The sequence below is a fragment of the Oncorhynchus keta genome, chromosome 35, assembly GCF_023373465.1.
Source record: "Oncorhynchus keta strain PuntledgeMale-10-30-2019 chromosome 35, Oket_V2, whole genome shotgun sequence".
Lineage (NCBI taxonomy): Eukaryota > Metazoa > Chordata > Actinopteri > Salmoniformes > Salmonidae > Oncorhynchus > Oncorhynchus keta.
The window spans coordinates 46,419,585-46,433,897 of record NC_068455.1 but is presented as its reverse complement, the minus strand read 5'-3'; the positions used below and the strand labels follow the sequence as shown (position 1 = coordinate 46,433,897).

Here is a 14,313-nt window from a genome sequence, read left to right as displayed (position 1 = left end):
TATCAAACAAAAGACCATTCATTTTGTAACAATGAGCATTTGGATTGCAAACAGAGGAAGATAGTCAAAGGTAAACAATTTATGTTATTGCAGTTTGTGATTTTGTTACGCCTGTGCTGGTTGAAATAGTTGTTTTTTTATGGGGCTCTATCCTCAGATAATCGCATCGTATTCTTTCGCAGTAAATCCTATTTTAAATTTGACAACGCAGTTGGATCAGCAAGATTCTAGGCTTTCGAAACATGTGAGACACTTGTATTTTCATGAATGTTTAATATGAATATGAATATTTATGTAGCGATCACCGTATGTTGTTGAATTTAATCCCGTTAACGGGTTCGGTGCGCAGAGAGGTTAACGTAAATAATCGATACATTGAAGACGGGATGATCTGTGTTCAATACAGGAAGAAAATAATAATATGCATATCTTATCTTCTGGGGATGAGTAGCAGGCAGTTGAATTTGGGCATGCATTTCATCCGGACGTGAAAATACTGCCCCCTGTCACCAAGATGTTAACTGGCACCGACCGCCACTGATATATAGCTGCCTAAAAGCCACTTCATAGGGGGAAGATAGTTGCCCAAGGCTTCTAGTAGGACAATTTGTCCTGTTTCACATTGACTCTACCAAGTCATCTCAGCAAGGATGCATGCTGCCAGCTCTAGCACTTTAAGGGCCTGTACCACTCATGCAGTTTGTTCCCATGCTGAAATAGTTCCTTCTGTAACTTGTTCTCTCTACACTAATTGGCACTGGATGACACAATTAAGTAGACACAAAGATACTCACAGGGAAGGGAACACACGTTCATGCACACACAAACACACGCACACATGCATGCAGACACACACACAAACACACACAACCAAATCAGCATCAGTGGCCACAAATGCAATTATATCTCTGTCTTCCACCGATTGATGATCAGTGAAGCCTCTGCTCTACTGTTGCGACTCATCTGCAGAGGCGAGGCAGAGCGAGAAAGGGAGGGTGGAAATTATGACCTATGACTGTAAACACATCGACCAGCATATTCTTTGATCCTCTAACGGGTTGATGTGTAAAAATGAATCCACCCCCCATCTTCAATATCAATGCCATAAATTCCTCTTGATTGAAATGAAATAGATAAATGATGAATTGATCATACGGAATAGGTTACACCCGAAGGGTAACATGGTGTGTTTTGGGACTCTGGAGTCGCTGGTAGATGGACACAAATGAAGGGCACAACTGCAAGTGACTGAGGAAGAGACAGGGATCAGAAAGAGAGAAATAGGAGGGAGAGAGAGATGGGACAGAGGGGGGAGCGAGAGAGCTGGGAGAGCTGGGAGAGGAGAGAGAGAGAGATGGGACAGAGGGGGAGAGAGGGAGAGGTGGGAGGGATGGAGAGAGCAAGCCATGGGAGAGCGAGCTCTAGTTCCCAACACAAATAGACTTTGTGCTTACCATCACGTTGCAATCCTCAGGACATAATTTGAGTGGAAAAGGGCAGGTGACTAATAAATCCATTGTTTATGGCATGAGAAGTAGAGTAATGTACAGTACTTTCCACTTCTCATGTCAAATAGAGTCAATCCACTAAATGAGATCAATGATGTAACTAGTGATAGTAACTAGTAACCACTGACAAATAACTACTCCACAATTGACAGGGTTGACTGGCACTATTTGAAGATGAGATACAACAGAGAAATTGCCACAAAGAGGAAGCTTCGGATGGGTAACAAGCTTCCAAATAATTTGTTGTGCACACCTCTCAAGTCACTCACTGTACAAAGGCAACGGTATCAACAATTCCAGTGAATCCCAAGCTGTGTAACCTCTGCACGCCACGCCTACCGATCTCCATGCGTTTCATGTTTTAAGTAGTGATTAATTCAACTGTCATGCAACGGTCGGTCTCTCTGGGGCATCTCCAGCACACGCCACATTCAAATGTACACTATGCCCCTGGGTTAGTGTGCTAGTCTAATTGGCATTGATAGCTTGATGGTACTAGGATCATTAGCAGGGAAAAAGCCATCAGGCCTGGGTTTTGAACCCTCACGTTAGCCTCTTATTTCGCTAGACCCCACGGTTCGCTGACCTATAGGCACAGGGAAGTGGCCATCATAGGCATGCTAATGTTATTTCTGGTCAGCTTCACATACATGTGCATGAATGTAGATTAATTTAAGGTAAATTAACATTCTGTATGTTTTTCCTGAAATTAATTTCAAATGTGTTTACAGAGATATGTACAGCGACACACATGCAATTATATACAATGCCTTCAGAGAGTATTCATACTCCTTTGCACACCTGGATTGTACAATATTTGTCCATTACAATTTTCAAAATTCTTCAAGCTCTGTCAAATTGGTTGTTGATCATTGCTAGACAACCATTTTCAAGTTTAGCCATAGGTACATTCTCACTGTCTTCTTGGTAAGCAACTCCAGTGTAAATTTAGCCTTGTGTTTTAGGTTATTATCCTGCTGAAAGTTTAATTAATCTCCCGGTGTCTGGTGGAAAGCACACTGAACCAGGTCTTCCTTGAGGACTTTGCCTCTGCTTAGCTCCATTTCTTTCTTGTCCTGAAAAACTCCCGACATGATGCAGCCACCACTATATAGAGAGTAGTACTGAGAGTATGTGTTGTATTGGATTTGCCAAACAAATCCAAAGCATGAATGCATTCACGCCCCAAAGCATGAATGCATTCTCTCCAAGAAGGCGTAGCAGTCGGACGTGTTTTTGTCTTGTCCCGTCTTGTCCCGTTTACATAGTCGTTTACCTCGTTTTCCTCTAATAATGAGGTAATTGAACCCAGGTGTGTAGGAAAACAAGACAAGAAAATGGAAAAATTAAACGTGGATCGGCAATGGCTAGAAAACCAGTGACATCGACCACCGAGTGCTGCCGAACAAGGAGAGAAACAGACTTCGGAGGAAGTCGTGACAGTACCCCCCCCCACCCCCCCATCCCCTTGATGCGCGGCCCCAGCAGCGCGCCGACACTTGGCCACGGGGACGACTCGGAGGGTGGTCCGGACGGAGACGGTGGAAATCCCGCAGCATTGAAGGGTTCAACACGTCCTCCACCAGGAACCCAGCATCTCTCCTCCGGACTGTACCCCTCCAACTCCACGAGGTACTGAAGGTCACTCGCCCGACACATTGAATCCAGTATGGAGCGAACGGAGTACACTGGGGCCACCTCGATGTCTAGAGGGGGCGGAGGAACCTCCCACACCTCAGACTCCTGGAGCGGACCAGCCACCACCGGCCTGAGGTGTGGGAGGTTCCTCCGCCCCCTCTAGACATCGAGGTGGTCCCAGTGTACTCTGTTCGCTCCATACTGGATTCAATCCGTCAGTGTACCTCGTGGAGTTGTTCCAGAGGAGATGCTATAACCATAACCTGTTAGACCTATAGGGGCAGTATTTCATTTTGGATAAAAAGAGCGTGCCCGTTTTAGCGCAATATTTTGTCACGAAAAGATGCTCGACTATGCTTGGAATTGATAGTTTTGGAAAGAAGACACTCTGACGTTTCCAGAACTGCAAAGATTTTCACTGTGAGTGCCATAGAACAATATCTACAGGCAAAACCAAGATGTTTGAGTGACCAGGAAATCAACAGGATTTCTGAAGGCACGTTTTCCATGATCTCCCAGGAATGAACGGACACTTCCTATCGTTTCCCAGGTGTCTGCAGCATTGTGACGTATTTGTAGGCATATCATTGGAAGATTGGCCATAAGAGCCTACAATTACCAAGTGTCCCGCATGGTGTCTGCGTGGAAATTGGTGCGCAAAAGTCAGGTCCCAGTATTTTTCCATCCGAATCAGAGAAGAATGCACGCTTCTAGGACTGGCATTTCAATGAAGAGATATATGACAAAACACCTTGAGGATTGATTCAAACAACGTTTTCCATGTTTCAGTCGATATTATGGAGTTAATTCGGAAAAAGTTCGACGTTTAGGTGACTGAATTTTCGGTTAGTTTCGGTAGCCAAATGCATAGTAACAAAGCGGAACGTTGTGTCCTACACAAGCATCTTTCAGGAAAAACTGGACATCTGCTATGTAACTGAGAGTCTCCTCATTGAAACATCTGAAGTTCTTCAAAGGTAAATTATTTTATTTGATCCCTTTGCTGGTTTTTGTGAATGTTGCGTGCTAAATGCTAACGCTAAATGCTAAGCTAGCTATCACCACTCTTACACAAATTATTGATTTTCTCTGGTTCTAAAGCATATTTTGAAAATCTGAGACGACAGGATTGTTAAGAAAAGGATAAGCTTGAGGACAGGCATATTTATTTCATTTATTTTGCAATTTTCAGAAATCGCTAATGTTGCGTTATGGTAATGAGCTTGAGGCTGTAGTCACGATCCCGGATCCGGGATGGGGTGGCCTAACAGGTTAAACACCTCGTTCAGTCTCCTCGGGACATTGAACAGCCCCACAAACTGTGGACCCAGCTTCCGGCAGTGCAGGTGGAGGGGTAGGTTTCGGGTCGAGAGCCAGACATCGGGGTCTCAATGCGGTGCCGATCTGCGTTCTCCTTTTCCCAGGGCACGAACGCCGCCCACTCCCCTGGCCGATCCTGGAAATAAGACCGCAGAAACCTACCCACATCCTGGCTAACTCTCTCCACCTGCCCGTTACTCTCAGGGTGAAAACCCGAGGTAAGGCTGTTCGAGACCCTCAGACGTTCCATGAACTCCCTCCAGACTCTCGAAGTGAACTGGGGACCCTGAACAGACACTATATCCTCAGGAACCCTGTAGTGTCGGAAGACGTGCTTTAACAAGGCCAACACAGTCTGTAGGGCAGTAGGGAGACCGGACAGAGGAAGGAAACGGCAGGAGTTAGAGAAACGATCCACAACACCCAGGATCGTGGTGTTTCCTTGTGATGGTGGGAGATTGACTCAGGAAATCGATCGACAGGTGCGACCATTGCCATCGTGGAATGGGTAAGGGGTGTAAATTACCTCTGGGCAGTTGCCTAGGAGCCTTACACTGCGCGCACACCGAGCAAAAGGAAACAAACCCTCATGTCCTTAGCCAAACTGTGCCACCAGTACTTCCCACTCAGACAGCGCACCGTCCAACCGATGCCTGGATGACCAGAGGAAGGTGAAGTGTGGTCACAATAGATCAGCCGGTCACAGACAGCAGACGGAACATACAGATGCCCAGCGGGACACTGGAGGGGAGCGGGCTCTGCACGTAACGCCTGCTCAGTGTCCGTGTCCAGCTCCCACACTACCGGTGACACCAGGCAGGAGGCCGGGAGTATGGGGGCGGGATCCATGGGCCGCTCCACTGTGTCATACAGCCGGGACAGTGCGTCTGCCTTCATGTTATGGGAACCCGGTCTGTACGAAAGTTTCAAAACAAAACAGGTGAAAGACATGGCCCACCTTGCCTGGGGAGGGATCAGTCTCCTCGCTGCCCGGATGTACTCCAGATTACGGTGGTCAGTCCAGATGAGAAAAGGGTGTTTAGCCCCCTCAAGCAAATGTCTCCACACCTTAAGTGCCTTGACGACAGCCAACAGCTCCCGGTCCCCCAAGTCATAGTTTCGCTCGCCGGGCTAAACTTCCTTGAGAAGAAGGCACAGGGACGGAGCTTCGGTGGCGTACCCGAGCGCTGAGAGAACACAGCTCCTATCCCAGCCTCGGACGTGTCCACCTCCACTATGAACGCCAAAGAGGGATACGGATGGACCAGCACGGGAGCAGAGGTAAACAGAGCCTTTAGTTGACCAAAAGCCCTGTTAGCCTCAGCCGACCACTGCAAACGTACCGGTCCCCCTTTCAGGAGTGAGGTAATGGGAGCCGCTACCTAACCAAAACCCCGGATAAACCTCCGATAGTAATTGGCAAACCCTAGAAACTGCTTCACCTCCTTTACCGTGGTGGGAGTCGGCCAATTACCCATCTCCACCCCCGAGGTGGAAATGCGGTACCCTGGGAAGGAGACGGACTGTTGGAAGAACAGGCATTTCTCAGCCTTGACGTACAGGTCATGCTCCAACAGTCGACCAAGCACCCTGCGCACCAGGGACACATGCTCAACGCGTGTAGCGGAGTATATCAGAATGTCATATACACTACTACACCCTGCCCGTGTAGGTCCCTGAAAATCTCTTGGAAGACTGATGGAGCATTCATCAACCCGTACGGCATGACGAGGTAATCATAATGCCCTGAGGTTGTACTGAACACCGTCTTCCACTCGTCTCCCTCCCAGATACACTGCATGTTGTAACCGCTCCTGAGACCAAATTTGGTGAAGAAGTGCGCCCCCCGTGAATTGACTTAATCGCAATGGCGACAAGAGGTAGCGGGTAACTGTACCTCCCAGTGATCTCATTTAGGCCTCTGTAGTCAATACATGGGCGTAGACCTCGATTCCTTCTTCTTCACAAAAAAGAAACTTGAGTAGGCGGGTGAAGTGGAGGACTGAATGTACCCCCGACGCAGGGATTCGGAAACATATAGCCGCCATCTCCCCCTGTGACAGGGGATACATGTGACTCCTGGTAATTGCGGCGTCTACCAGGAGATTTACCGCACAATCCCCCCGTCTTTGGGGTGGAATGCGCACGGTGGAGACCTGGTCTGGACTTTCCACTGTAGTAGCACCAACGGAAACCCCTAAACACCTCCCTCAGCACTCTCGCAACCACACCGTGAGAGCCCTCTGTTACCATGATATGGTGGGGTCATGACAAGCTAACTAGGGAAGGCCTAGTACCAAGGAAAGCACATGAGAGTCAATAAAGAAGAGACTGATTCTCTTCTCATGACCCCCCTGCGTCACCATGCCCAGGGGAATGGTAGCCTCCCTAATCAACCCGGACCCTAATGGTCGATTGTCCAGAGCGTGAACTGGGAAAGGCCTTACCACTGGAACAACAGGGATCCCTAAACTATGGGCAAATGCTCTTTCGATAAAATTCCCAGCTGCGCCTGAATTGACGAGCACCTTATGCTGGGAATGCGGGGAAAATTCAGGAAAGTAAACATGCACAAACAGGTGTACAACAAAGGGCTCTGGATGAGAGTGGTGCAGGCTCACCCGGGGTGACACCAGAGTGCCCTGCCTGCTCCCTCGACCCCTATAGAAACCAACCCGGCACCGACCAGCAGTGTGACCTCTTCGGCCACAGATGGTACACGTGAAGGCCCCTCCTTATTTGGTTACTACATGATTCCATATGTGTTTTTTCATCGTTTTGATGTCTTCACTATTATTCAACAATGTAGAAAATAGCAAAAATAAAGAAAAAACCTTGAATGAGTAGGAGTGTCCAAACTTTTGACTGGTACTGTACATGCATATTGAACTGCACACATGCGCACGCACACACTCACTCGCGCACACACGCACATACAGTGGGGAGAACAAGTATTTGATAACCTGCAAAATCGGCAGTGTTTCCTACTTACAAAGCATGTAGAGGTCTGTAATTTTTATCATAGGTACACTTCAACTGTGAGAGACGGAATCTAAAACAAAAATCCAGAAAATCACATTGTATGATCTTTAAGTTATTAATTTGCATTGTCCAGCCCCGTTGAAGGTTGCTAATGACCATCTGGATGATCCAGAGGAGGAATTGGAGAAGGTCATGTGGTCTAAACTCCACTCGTCGTGTTTGGAGGAAGAAAAGGGATGAGTACAACCCCAAAAACACCATCCCAACTGTGAAGCATGGAGGTGGAAACATCATTCTTTGGGGATGCTTTTCTGCAAAGGGGACAGAAAGAGTGCGCCATATTGAGGGGAGGATGGATGGGGCCATGTATCGTGAGATCTTGGCCAACAACCTCCCTTCCTCAGTAAGAGCATTGAAGATGGGTTGTGGCTGGGTCTTCCAGCATGACAACGACCCGAAACACACAGCCAGGGCAACTAAGGAGTGGCTCCGTAAGAAGCATCTCAAGGTCCTGGAGTGGCCTAGCCAGTCTCCAGACCTGAACCCAATAGAAAATCTTTGGAGGGAGCTGAAGGTCCGTATTGCCCAGTGACAGCCCCGAAACCTGAAGGATCTGGAGAAGGTCTGTATGGAGGAGTGGGCCAAAATCCCTGCAGCAGTGTGTGAAAACATGGTCAAGGTTTCTGTACCACAAATTAAGTCCTGCTTTTCTGATGTATGAAATACCTATGTCATGCAATACAATGCAAATTAATTTACTTAAAAATCATACAATGTGATTTTCTGGATTTTTGTTTTAGATTCCATCTCTCACAGTTGAAGTGTACCTATGATAAAAATTACAGACCTCTACGTGCTTTGTAAGTAGGAAAACCTGCAAAATCGGCAGTGTATCAAATACTTGTTCTCCCCACACATCACACAAACACACACAAACATCTTGTACCTAATTATTTTGAGGGTGCATTGATGGCCAAATTAAACTTATTTTAATTAATCATTTACATTTACATTTAAGTCATTTAGCAGACGCTCTTATCCAAACTTATTTTAATTAATCATGACTTAAAGAAGCATTATCTTCTATATTGTACAATTTAATAGAACTGTGGCCTGTGCATTTCAATGGGCATGATGGCCCTGCACACAGACGTCCAGCCAGCCAGAGACGTCCAGCAAATCCAACATTGGCATAAAACTGTTCCTTTGAGAAAACAAATGTGTTCCCGTAAATTATAAATAAGAACCTTTTTAAGGGTGAGAAATGCTAGCGATGTATGGTGTCGAAGTGGGAAACATTTATGCTCTGACTGCGCTCTGCAGTGCCTCTGTCGAGTAAGTTCAGGCAGCCGTAGTTGTGGGCTACGTCCCAAATGTCACTGTATAGGGCTGAGGTCAAATATAGTGTACTATATAGTGAAAAAACTGCCATTTGGTACATAGCCATAGCTGTGTAATGGCAGGCAGTCTGGGCACAACAGCTTCATTAAAGGAGCTCTCACCATGGTTGATCTATTTTGCCGCTTTACCAAGGTTGAGAGGATACTCGGCGCACGTGATACCCACACAAACAGACTTCAACCTCCATTACCCACAACAGACCCAGTCCAATGGTGAAGTACACTGAGCAAAAATATAAACACAACATGTAAAGTGTTGGTGCCATGTTACATGAGATGAAATAAAAATTCCCAGAAATACGGACAAAAAGCTAAGTTCTCTCAAATTTTGTGCACAAATTTGTTTACATCACTGTCAGTGAGCATTTCTCCTTTGCCAAGATAATCCATCCAACTGACAAGTGTGGCATATCAAGATGCTGATTAAACAGCATGATCATTACACAGGTGCACCTTGTAATGGGGACAATAAAAGCACACTTTAAAATGTGCAGTTTTGTCACACAACACAATGTCACATATGTCTCAAGTTTTGAGGGAGCATAAAGTTGGCATAATGACTGCAGGAAGGCCCACCAGAGCTGTTGCCAAAGAATTCAATGTTCATTCCTCAACCTGAAGTTGCCTCCATTGTCTTTTTGCCTTTTTGTTGCAAAAAAAATATTCTGATTGGCTGGGCCTGGCTCCCCAGTGGGTGGGGTGCAGCCCACCAATGGCTGCAGCCCTGCCCAGTCATGTGTAATCAATAGATTAGGGCCTAATTTATTTATTTATATTGTCTTACTTCCTTGTATGAATTGTAACTCAGAAAAATGTTGAAATTCTTGAATGTTTATATTTTTGTTCAGAATCGATCAGCTGTACTCACTGCACATGTCCCCTTCGTCGTCGCCGAGTGGGCAGTCCATCGTGAAGTCACACAACTGTCCCAGAGGGACCCCCGGGCCATGGTGACAATGGTACTGGCCCTGGAGGGGGATGTTGTGGAAAGGGGAGAGATCTGGAGAGAAGCAAAGAGAGCGAGACAGAAACACATCTGTCAACAGAGAGAAATTAATCATCATCACAATGACATGGTTGAGGCTTGAGGGTGTCATGAAATGGACACCGTAAACAAAACTGCTACCATGTACTATTTACAACAGAAAAGTGTAGTTTGCATAGATATACACACACATGTACTTTCACATATGATATTGTAACGACCCTGGGTTTATAAGCGCGGAAATCGACTCTGCCGCACGAGCATGCTTTTGCGGCACAGTCGATAGCGCGCCGGACCTCGGGCAAGAAGGTCAGGGTTTGAGACCTGCTCCCTGCCTGTTTCATTACCATGGTGTCAGAAGTGATCGGACCCTGCATCCACGACAGTGCGTGTGCTTGGCCGATGAGCGCGTTCCTGTAAGACGTAGAGTCGCAAGCTAGCGCGAGGACGCACTCTTTGAAAGGAGGGAGTTGTGTAATGACCCTGGGGTTTTCAGCGCGGAAATCGACTCTGCTGCACGAGCATGCTTTTGCGGCACGGCTCGAAGGTCGAGGGTTCGAGACCTGATCCCTGCTGTTTCATTACAATATGATCCCATGTTGTTGTGGAACGGGGAGGGATCTGGAAAAATCATAGAGAGAGATAGAAACACAGAGCAATGAGTGCTGGAGGTTAGTCTTGCGGTATTGCTGCCACCGTCAGATCACATACACTAAGTGTAAAAAACATTAGGAACATACTCTTTTAATGACATATACTGACCAGATGTATCCAGGCGAAAGCTATGAACCCTTATTGATGTCACTTCTTAAATCCACTTCAATCAGTGTAGATGAAAGGGAGGAGGCATGATAAAGAAGGATTTTAAAAGCCTCGAGACAATTGAGGCATGGATTGGTATGAGTGCCTATCATGGTAGCTGGGGCAGCAGGGTAGCCTAGTGGTTACAGTGTTGGACTAGCAACCAAAAGGTTGCAAGGTCAAATCCCTGAGCTGACAAGGTACATACAGTGCCTTGCGAAAGTATTCGGCCCCCTTGAACAGTCTTCCAAGTAAGTCTTTATCCGCATTATAGCAGGGGGTGTAAAGCCAAAACAAATACGTTTTTCCATTAGGAGACTATGATCAATAATGTCAAAAGCTGCACTGAAGTCTAACAAGACAGCCCCCACAATCATGTTATCATCAATTTCTCTCAGCCAATCATCAGTTATTTGTGTAAGTGCTCTGCTTGTTGAGTGTCCTTCCCAAGCATGCTGAAATTCTTTTGTCAATTTGTTTACTGTGAAATAACATTGTATCTGGTCAAACACAATTTTTTCCAGAGGTTTACTAAGTGTTGGTAACAGGCTGATTGGTCGGCTATTTGAGCCAGTAAAGGGGGCTTTACTATTATTCGGTACCTGTGAGTGTTTTAATCAATAAACGAAACACGAACAACGCACAGACATGAAACTTGTCACGGGCTTCCTCCTCTTCATCTTTAGAGGAGAGGCGAGAAGGATTGGAGGATCAAAATGCGGCGTGGTATGTGTTCATGATGAAATTTAATTAAGGAAACACTGAACACTGAAACACACTATATAAAACAATAAACAAATAACGACCGTGAAGCTAAATGAGAACTGTGATGACAAAAGCAATCAACATAGACAATCACCCACCAACAAACAGTGAAACCCAGGCTACCCAACTAATGACACCTGCCTCTGATTGAGAATCATACTAGGCCGAAACATACAAATCCCCAAATCATAGAAAAACAAACATAGACTGCCCACCCCAACTCACGCCCTGACCATACTAAATAAATACAAAAACAAAGGAAATAAAGGTCAGAAGGTGACAAAACTTAAACAATAACGCCTGGGGAAGGAACCAAAAGGAGTGACATATACAAGGAAGGAATCAGGGAGGTGATGGAGTTCAGGTGAGTGATGATATGCAGGTGCACGAAACAACAAGCAGCCTGGTGACCTAGAGGCCAGAGAGGTAGCACACGTGACAGTACCCCCTCCACGTCTCACGGCTCCAGCTGCAGGACGCTGACCAAAAGACGATCCCGGGGACCAGGAGTTGGACTGGTCACCTCCGCAGAGGTGAAGGAAACCTGTCAATCCGGCTGAGACACAGGAGCATGGTGACCTATAGCGCCGGAGAGAGAGCATACCTGACGGTACCCCCTTCCCGGCGCGTTCGGCTCCAGCCACAGGACGCCAACCCAGGGGACAATCCCGGGGACTAGGAGTGCACCGGTCACCCCTGATGATGCATGGGAACCTGTCGCCGGCTGGGACGCGTGAATCTGACAGGGGGCTGAGGCAGGGGAACCTGACGATCTAGCTGAGGCACGAGAGCCTGACGAGCTGGTGGAAGCAGGAGAGCCTAGCGATCTGGGGAGGGCATGAATTCCCGACGAGCCAGCTGAGGCAGGGGAGCCTGACGACCTGGCTGAGGCATGAGAGCCTGACGAGCCGGCTGAGGCATGAGAGCCTGACGCGCCGGCTGAGGCATGAGAGCTTGACGAGCCAGCGGAGGCAGGGGAGCCTGGCGATCTGGCTGAGGCATGGAAGCCTATTGCTACTCCCGACATCATTCCACCTGACACAAACAAATATAAACGCTCCCTGATGCTTCCCTTATGTGAGGCGTTATTTTGTAACAGTGTGTGCTGAAAGTCAGGAAGCAAGTTCAGGGATTGAGTGATTTAATTAATAAATGAAACACGAACAACGCACAGACATAAATCTGAAACAGAAACAAATATGTCTAGGGAAGGAACCAAAGGGAGTGACACATATAAGGAAGGTAATCAGGGAGGTGACCTAGATGCCGGAGAGGGAGCACAAGTGACAGTAGTGGAATGACTTTAGCTTCCCTCCCTGTGAAGGTGGTGTAGGGTACATCCCAACTGCAACCATGTAGCTACAACATGCAGGTGCAAATTGGTATGTTTTGCACAGGACTGGAAGAAAGTAAGGTGCTCACCTGGACCCCGTCCCAGCAAGTTGTCATTCCTGCTCCCTATCATGCACAGTTCTGTGCAGAGGCTGTCCTGAGGTTGAATGCATTCTACTCAACACACATGCTGCCATTTATTGTTGAGGAGTATCAGTCAGGCAGATTGTCACTGAGTGACAAATATATGCAACTCTGTAGAAGTATGTCGACAGATGTCTCTCCTGTTTGCAGATGCTATTAACAAATTGTTAAAAAGCCTGACTTAATGCGTCAACAGTCACAGTATTGTGGAAATTGTTTCTATGGCTTTGCTTTTTATTAATATTAATGAGTATGTAAAACAAATATTTCAGTTGTTTAATTAATTTAAGTGCATTTAACAACACTTTTAACACAACTTTAATACATATTGGGAAATCGACCCTGTGAATGGCATTTCACTGGTCAGTTCATTCAGCATCTTCATTAATGATATCACCACGCAGGTTACACAGGGCAGCACAAATTCCAAGTATTTTGTCCATTTTAGATGAGAGGTTGATTGGCACACGGTGACAGTACCCCCTCCACAACATTCGGCTCCAGCCGCAGGACGCTGAATTACGCGTTCCACATGAACCCTCACGTTAGCTATCCATTTTGTACATGTGGTGTCTTCCTCTGACAGATGTGTGCCTCTTTGTGAAGGCTGGAATTGTGACCTTCCTCTCGTGTAGCAGATCACGGTCAGCAATGACCTCATCACCTGGACAGAGGTACTCCAGGAACCCAGAATCCGATGTTACATATTTGTCGCTACATCTACCTTCATATGCTGAGGAAATGAATATCACAAGGTGCAATGGCCACCAGGTTTTTGATAGTGTTCTGGGTGTAGTAATGGCTGAATGACTATCCCCTTTTATCCAGATTCTTGCTCTTCTGTAAAGCAGTTTCTGAGCAGTTTGTTCCTGGGTAGTGGTCCTTAAAACATTGTGGCATTGTAGCACGGATGGTTTCCCTTGGCAACCATGGAATTTCCTCAGATTCTCTTCCATCATGTCAATCCAATAACGAATCACTCGACTGACAATACTCGACTGACAAAAACACCAAAACTTTCTGCACAAGTCCTGTTGCAGCATGTTGAGCTACAGCTCCATCAGTATCATCAAGAGTTGGTCTGTCAGGTCTAACTGAAAGCTGCCTTTGTAGAGGGATAGAAGACGTTCTGCCAGGGTAGAAAAGGCAGCAAGAGACAAGCCTGTATGCAGTCGACAGAGTGCTTCATTCCTCAGCAGGGTTTTGTAGAGAGATGTTGCTGGGCACTGTGTCCGTGCCTCACAGGTAGTGGGCTTTATATGATCATCTGAGTTGTAGTTGTGATCACTTAGAGATGGATCTTCCCATTGAGTTTGGGCATCCTTCTCTGAAGGCATATCCATTCCTTCTATTTGTGTTGGCCAATCTCCATTTTCAATTTGGTGAACACTTGAGCCTGTTGTGTCATCTGTTAAAACATTTGTATGGCTTGTTAAAC

The 14,313-nt window shown here is 46.5% G+C and overlaps 1 protein-coding gene across 1 annotated transcript in view; it reads right to left on the bottom strand.

Annotated features, from left to right (window-relative positions):
• Nucleotides 1–14,313, bottom strand: part of LOC118369133 (ALK tyrosine kinase receptor-like) — a 592,945-nt gene that overhangs the window by 62,940 nt on the left and 515,692 nt on the right. Inside the window, exon 6 of the mRNA XM_035753612.2 lies at nt 9,717–9,848. Within this exon, the coding sequence (XP_035609505.2) occupies nt 9,717–9,848 (132 nt within the window). The remainder of the gene's footprint in view (nt 1–9,716; nt 9,849–14,313) is intronic.